Source organism: Sapajus apella, unplaced genomic scaffold (genome assembly GCF_009761245.1).
Source record: "Sapajus apella isolate SASKATOON/1434 unplaced genomic scaffold, GSC_monkey_1.0 scaffold77, whole genome shotgun sequence".
Classification (NCBI taxonomy): Eukaryota; Metazoa; Chordata; class Mammalia; order Primates; family Cebidae; genus Sapajus; species Sapajus apella.
Window position 1 is genome coordinate 617678 of NW_022437017.1, and position 7607 is coordinate 625284.

General features: G+C 47.5%; 1 protein-coding gene across 2 annotated transcripts in view; it reads left to right on the plus strand.

The window, feature by feature from the left end:
* RGL3 (ral guanine nucleotide dissociation stimulator like 3) overlaps window positions 1-746 on the plus strand; it is a 22010-nt gene extending 21264 nt beyond the window's left edge. For both annotated transcript variants that reach the window (XM_032251703.1, XM_032251704.1), the window contains one exon: window positions 285-746. In XM_032251703.1, the coding sequence (XP_032107594.1) occupies window positions 285-403 (119 nt within the window). In that variant the 3' untranslated portion in view covers window positions 404-746. The remainder of the gene's footprint in view (window positions 1-284) is intronic.
* Window positions 747-7607: the final 6861 nt, after the last annotated feature.

The following is a 7607-nucleotide window of genomic DNA, read 5'->3' on the forward strand; positions in this document are numbered from 1 at the left end:
AAAAAAAAAAAAAAAAAAAAAAAAAGTTGTTCAGGGTCAAGTGGGAGAAGGGAGTGTAGAAGTTTGTCTGATCTTCAGTTTGTGGCATCATGAGATTGTTCTGGCTTCAAGTGAGAAGTCATCCAGGTTTCCAGTGAGAGCAGAATGAGGTTGGCTTGGCAGTAGCTGCAGAGGGACTCACTGCTATTCAGGTTCAAGGGTGAGTGGTAGAAAGCTCCTGGGTCCTCTGTGGGGGTGACGCAAGGTTGTACGGGCACATGACCATCATATCCACTCCTGACCAGAACTCCTGATTCCTGACAATGCCAACGTCTTCTATGCCATGAGTCCAGTCGCCTCCGGAGATTTCATGCTGCGGCGGAAAGAGGGGGCCCGGCACACTCTGTCTATCTCCCCCATCTGAGACAGCTCTCTCCTCCCTCCAACACACAACTCCCAGGGGCAAGCTTGGGACTCCTCTCCTGGAAAGCCATCACCCCCCATAGAGGCCACTGTGCTCTGTACCCCGGGACCACCCCCTAGCTGTAACCCATTGGACCCCATCTCTTTTTCTGACCCTGTTGGTACTAGATCCATATTTCGAAGATATCAGTCCACGGGTGGCTGGTGGACAGCTCAATCCCATAAATATAAAAAGAGGTGGGGCGTGGGTAAGTCAGATCCCTCCCCAGGGAAATCTTGTAACTGTTGAAGACACATCAGAACTGATAGATGTGGATGAAAATAGTGATCAGAGTTATAAAACATGTGTCAGTGTTGTTTATTCTGCACCTGTGTGCCATGTTCACCCTTTATCCAGATAAAAGAAAACAGCTACCACACACACACACACACACACACACACACAGAGAGTGAGAGAGAAACTAAGAGCCAAGACCAGTCTAGGCGACATAATGAGAGCCTATCTCTACAAAAAATACAAAACATTAGGCTGGGGGTGGTGGCTCACGCCTATAATCCCAGCACTTTAGGAGGCCAAGGCAGGCAGATCACTTGAGGTCAGGAGTTCGAGATCAGCCTGGCCAACATGGTGAAACCCTGTCTCCTACTAAAAATACAAAAAATATTAGCTAGGCATGGTATCGCACGCCTGTAATCACAGCTACTGGGGAGGCTGAGGGAGGAGAATCACTTGAACCTGGAAGGCAAAGGTTGCAGTGAGCAGAGATCATACCACTGCACTCCAGCCTGGGCGGCAGAGCAAGACCCTGTCTCAAAAACAAATGAAAAACTTACTGAGCGTGGTGCTGCAAGACTGCAATCCCATCTACTTGGGAGGCTGAGGTGGGAGAATCACCAGAGCTCAGAAGGTTGGAGCTGCAGTGAGCAGTGATTGGGCCGCTGCACTCCAGCCTGGATGACAGAGGGAAGCCCTGCCTCAGAAACAAAAACTAAGCCCTAAGAAAGGGGTTGGGTCGGGTATGCCACTAAACCCAAATGCCGGAGAGGACCCTGTTGGGCCGGACACAGTGGCTCAGGAGGGTGATCCCAGCGCTTTGGGAGGCTGAGGTGAGAGGCTTGCTTAAGTTCAGGAGGTTGAGACCAGACTGGGTAAGACAGTGAGATCATATCTAAATAAATAAATAAATAAATAGGCCAGGCGAGGTGGCTCACCCCTGTAATCCCTGCAATTTGGGAGGCCGAGGCAAGCAGATCACGAGGTCAGGACATCAAGACCATCCTGGCACACATGGTGAAACCCTGTCTCTACTAAAAATACAAAAAATTAGCCAGGCATGGTAGCGCGCACCTGTAGTCCCAGCTACTCGGGAGGCTGAGGCAGGGGAATTGCTTGAACCCGGGAGGCGGAGGTTGCAGTGAGCTGAGATCGTACCACTGCACTCCAGCCTGTCAATAGAGCAAGACTCCATTTAAAAACAAATTAAATTAATAAAGAGAGGACCCTATTACACAAAGAGGGTTTAGGACTTCCTTCCCCAACATTTTTGGGGTGATATGCCGCTATTCTACCATATATATGGGAGAGTGATGGACTGAAATTCCATCAGAATTAGAAACAAATAGCATCATTACCCATGAGTCAACAAGAGCTGTGAAGATTTACCAACCAAATGGAGAGCAAAAATAAATAAATAGAAAGCAGGAGTTGCAATTTTTGCTGATAAAATAGACTTTAAAGCAACAAAGATCAAAAGAAGCAAAGAAGGATATTACATAATGATAAAATGTAACAAGAAGAGCTAATGATCCTAAATATATACGCACCCAACACAGGAATACCCAGATATATAAGACTTATAAAGAGACTTAGACTCCCACACAATAATAGCGGGAGACTTCAACATCAATATTAGACAGATCAACGAGACAGAAAGTTAACACCGATATCCAGGACTTGAACTCAGATCTGGAACAAGTAGACTTAATTAACATTTATAGAACTCTCCACTTTAAATACACAAAATATACACTCTTATCAGTACCACATCACGCCTATTTATAGGTTTAAATTAAATATTGGTTGGCTGCTTGTTAATTATTTTCTTCCCTCTTTTTTTTTTTTTTTTTTTTGAGACAGAGTTTCTCTCTTGTTACCCAGGCTGGAGTGCAATGGCATGATCTCGGCTCACCGCAACCTCCGCCTCCCGGGTTCAGGCAATTCTCCTGCCTCAGCCTCCTGAGTAGCTGGGATTACAGGCACACGCCACCATGCCCAGCTAATGTTTCGTATTTTTAGTAGAGACGGGGTTTCACCATGTTGACCAGGATGGTCTAGATCTCTTGACCTCGTGATCCACCCACCTCGGCCTCCCACAGTGCTGGGATTACAGGCTTGAGCCACCGCACCCGGCCTCCTCATTTTTTTTTTAAATGTCTCTATCATTAAACACAATTACAGGCATACCCGTTTTTAGACTGCATTCTAGCCCGGGCAATAAAGCAACACCCCAGTTCTCTCTCTCTCTTCCTCTTCCTCTTTCTTCCTCTCCTTCATTCTTCTTTTTTCTTTTTCTTTTTTTTATTCTTTCTCTTTCTTTCTTTCTCTCTTTCTTAAAAAAAAAAAAAAGAAGAAACAAACAGCATCATTACCCATGAGTCAACAAGGGCTGTGAAGATGAACCCTTTCTCTTGCCTTCACTTTCTTCCTCTTCCTGTCACAGATAACCCTTCTGTGCAAAGAAGGGAGAAAGAGATTAGGTGTGGTGGCTCACACCTGTAATCTCAGCACTTTGGGAGGCAGAGGCAGGCAGATCACTTAAGCTCAGGAGTTTAAGACCAGCCTGGCCAATATGGTAAAACCCCGTCTCTACTAAAAATTACAAAAATTAGCTGGGTGTGGTGGCGGGCACCTGTAACCTCAGCTACTCGGGAGGCTAAGGCAGGAGAAGCTCTTGAACCTGGGAGATGGAAGTTGCAGTGAGCCAAGTTTGTGCCATTGCACTCCAACCTGGATGGCAGAGTGAGGCTCTTATCTGAAAAAAAAATAAAAATAAAAATAAAAGGCCAGGTGCAGTGGCTGACACCTGTAATCCTCGCACTTTACGAGGGCAAGACAGGTAGATTGCTTGAGTCCAGGAGTTCAAAACCAGCCTGGCCAACATGGAGAAACCCCATCTCTACTAAAAATATAAAATTAGCTGGGTGTGATGGCGCATGCCTGTAATCCCAGCTACTTGGGAGGCTGAGGCAGGAGAATTGCTTGAACCAGGCAGGCAGAGGTTGCAGTGAGTCGAGATCACACCACTGCACTCCAGCCTGGGGAGCAAGAACGAAAGTCCATCTGGAGAAGAGAAAACGCAGAAGGAAGGGAGGAAGAAAAGAAGGGAGGGAGGGAGGGATTGAGGGAAGGAGGGAGGGAGGGATTGAGGGAAGAAGGGAGAGAGGGAGAGAGGGAGGGAGGGAGGAAGGGAGGAAGGAAGGCAAGAATGAAAAAAGAAATGGATTGTGCAGGTGAAGAGAGGGGTGATCTCTATCAGTGCTGGAGTAGGATAGAGAAGGCAGAGATGGAATGAGCTGTAGGGCCAACTGTAACATAGTAACAGCAACAATAATATGCTCACTTATGAGCCCCTACTCTGCATAGGACATCAACTAGGGACTTTACATCTCATTGCACTAATCAGACTTCTCGTTCTGTTGCAAGTGACCAAAAATTCAACTCAAACAGGCATGTACAAAAAAGGAAATCTGTGGCTCATGCAATTCAAATGTCCAGTGAGTAGGGCTTCAGGCACAGTTTGATCCAGGCCCTCAAAAGATGTCATCAGGGTTTTCTTGCTGTCTCTTGGCTCTGATTTGCTCTGAGAATGAAATAGTCTATTGTTCCCCCAAATTTAATCACCTTCTTCCATGGCAATAGAACCACTGATTTTTAGCTGGTCTTCTAAGTAAAAGCCATGTTTCCCACCTCCTCTGCAGCAAGGTGTGGTCATATCTGGCTATTGGCTAAGTCTTGATCAATGAGATATAAAGGGAAAGGATGTGAACAAATTTCAGAGACTTCCCTTAAAGGGAAGCAGTGTGGGCCGGGCTCAGTGGCTCATGCCTGTAATCCCAGAACTTCAGGAGGCCAAGCGGGGTGGATCATGAGGTCAGGAGTTTGAGACCAGCCTGGCCAACATGGTGAAACCCAGTCTCTACTAAAAATACAAAAATTAGCCAGGCATGGTTGTGGACGCCTGTAGTTCCAGCTACTCAGCAGACTGAGGCAGGAGAATTGCTTGAACCCAGGAGGCAGAAGTTGCAGTAAGCCAAGATCCCACCACTACACTCCAGCCTAAGCAACAGAGCGAGATGCCGTCTCAAAAGAAAAGAAAAGAAAAAGGCCAGGCACGTTGGCTCACACCTGTAATCCTAGCACTTTGGGAGACTGAGGCGGGTGGATCACCTGAGGTTGGGAGTTCGAGACCAGCCCGACCAACATGGTGAAACCCCCATCTCTACTGAAAATACAAAATTAGCTGGGCGTGGTGGCACATGACTGTAATCCCAGCTACTTGGGAGGCTGAGGCAGGAGAATTGCTTGAACCTGGGAGGCAGAGGTTGCAGTGAGCTGAGATCATGTCATTGCACTCCAGCCTGGGCAACAAGAGCGAAACTCCATCTCAAGAAAAGAAAGAAAGAAGGAAAAGAGAAAATAAGAGAAAACAAATACCTTAAGACCATTTGGGTATTTTTTGCCCCCGCCTCCCAAGTGCTGGGAGGCCACTGCCCCTGGCCTCTTAAGACCATTTAGATGTTAGTTCAGCATCATTCTTGAACTAGTTTAAGCAAATAATCATTGCTGTTCTTACTGAATGCTTATTGTGTGTCAAGATCTGTTTTAAGAACTTGGCACAATCTATCTAATTTACCCTCACCATAGCCCTATGGAGTAGACACTATTTTCACTTTATAAATTTATTTATTTTTAGAGACAGTGTCTTGCTCTGTCACCCAGACTGGAGTGCAGTGGTGTGATCATAGCTCACTGTAGCCTTGAATTCCTGGAGTCAGATGATCCTCCCACCTCAACCTCCTGAGTGGCTAGGACTACAGGCGCACGCCACCATACCACGTTAATTTTCCTTCTTTTTTGTAGAGTCGGGGTCTTGCTATGTTGCCCAGGTGGGTCCCAAATGACTGTCTTCAATCAATTCTCCTGCTCTGCCTTCCAAAGTGCTGGGATTACAGGCGTGAGACACCATGTCTGGAATAGACACTTATCATCCACTGCTGAAAAATGCTAAGTGTATGATAAAATATATTGTTTGCTGAGAACAATGGCAAGGAAAACGTGGTCGCCCTCCACCCCCAAGTGGAAAACTGCTTGGGGCATTCTAAAGTAGCAAAACAGTACATGTATATCATACACCGGTTAAAACAATTCTTTAAGCACGGGATATGACCCTGGCCCCATGGCTCCTTCATGGAGAATACTTTCTGGTTTGTCCTTCATCAGTGGTAAGCAGGCACCAGCTGCCTACCTAGTTTATCTTGGTTCTTTGAGAAAACACGGAACACCTGCTGCTAATAGCAATCACCTGTTCAGAGAGTAAATACGTGGGCCAGAGTCTGCTCCAGGCCCTCAGCCTGGGATGCCGTCAGCCCCCAAGGCTCTGGACTTGGAAGGCTGTTGACTCCCCAGATAGTCCCACTTTGCTGTTCTATCTGGGTGTCTACTTCTTAATGCCTTCAGCGCTGCCTGTGCTGGGGTCTCTACGGCTGAGTTGGACTCAGTAGTTCACTTTTTTCTTTTTTTTTTTTGAGACAGGATCTCACTCCATCACCCAGGCTGGAGTGAAGTAGTATCAACATGGTTCACTGCAGCCTCCACCTCCTGGGCTCAAGTGATCCTTCCACCTCAGCCTCTCAAGTAGCTGGGACAATAGACGCATGCCACCTCACTTGGCTACCTTAAAAAGTTGGCCTGTCACGGTGGCTCATGCTTGTAATCCTAGCGCTTTGGGACACTGAAGTGGGTGGATCACTTGAGGTCAGGAGGTGGAGGCTGCAGTGAACCATGTTGATACTACTGCAAGTATCAACTAGTTCTACTACTAGTTCAAGACCAGCCTGGCCAACATGGTGAAACCCCATCTCTACTAAAATACAAAAATTCGCCGGGCACAACAGCGGGTCTCTGTAATCCCAGCTACTCAGGAGGCTGAGACGGGAGAATCACTCGAACCCGGGAGACGGTGGTTGCAGTGAGCCGAAATCGCACCCCTGCATTCCAACCTGGGCAGCTGAGTGAGAATCTGTCTCCAAAAAAAAAAAAAAAAGTTGGCTAGGCACGGTGGCTCACGCCTATAATCCCAGCACTTTGGGAGGCCAAGGCCATCACCTGAGGTCAGGAGTTTGAGACCACCCTAGCCAACATAGAGTGAAACCCCATCTACGGAGTCCAGCTCAGCCGTAAAGACCCACACCCAGGTGGCGATGAAGGCATTAAGGAGCAGACACCCAGCTAGAACAGCAAAGTGGGACTGTCCGGGGGCCAAGAGCCTTCCGAGCTGAGAACCTCAGGGGCTGACAGCATTCTGGGCTGAGGGCCTGGAGCAGACACTGACCCAGGTAGCTATTCTCTTTGAACAGGTGATTATTATCAACAGCAGGTGTCCTGTGTTTGCTCACGGAACCAAGATAAACTAGGGAGGCAGCTGGTGCCTGCTTACCACTGATCAAGGACAAACTAGAAAGTATTCTCCACCAGGGAGCCCCACGGGCAGGGTCACCTATCCCGTACTTAAAGAAGTGTTTTAGGCAGGGCGCAGCGGCTCGTGCCAGTAATCCCAGCATTTGGGAGGAAGAAGCGGGTGGATTGCCTGAGGTCAGGAGTTCGAGACTAGCCTGACGAACATAGTGAAACCTGTCTCTACTAAAAATACAAAAAATTAACCGGGTGTGGTAGCAGGCACCTGTAATCTCAGCTACTCGGGAGGCTGAGGCAGGAGAATCACTTGAACCTGGGAGGCGGAGGGTGCGATGAGCTGAGATTTTGCCATTGCACTCCAGTCTGGGCTCTATCTCAAAAAAAAAAAAAAAAAATTGTTTTAACTGCTGTATGCGCTATACATATACTATTTTGCTACTTTAGAATGCCCCAAGCAGTTCAGTTTTCCACTTGGTGGCGGGGTGAGGGGGGGACGGCTAGGTTTTCCTTG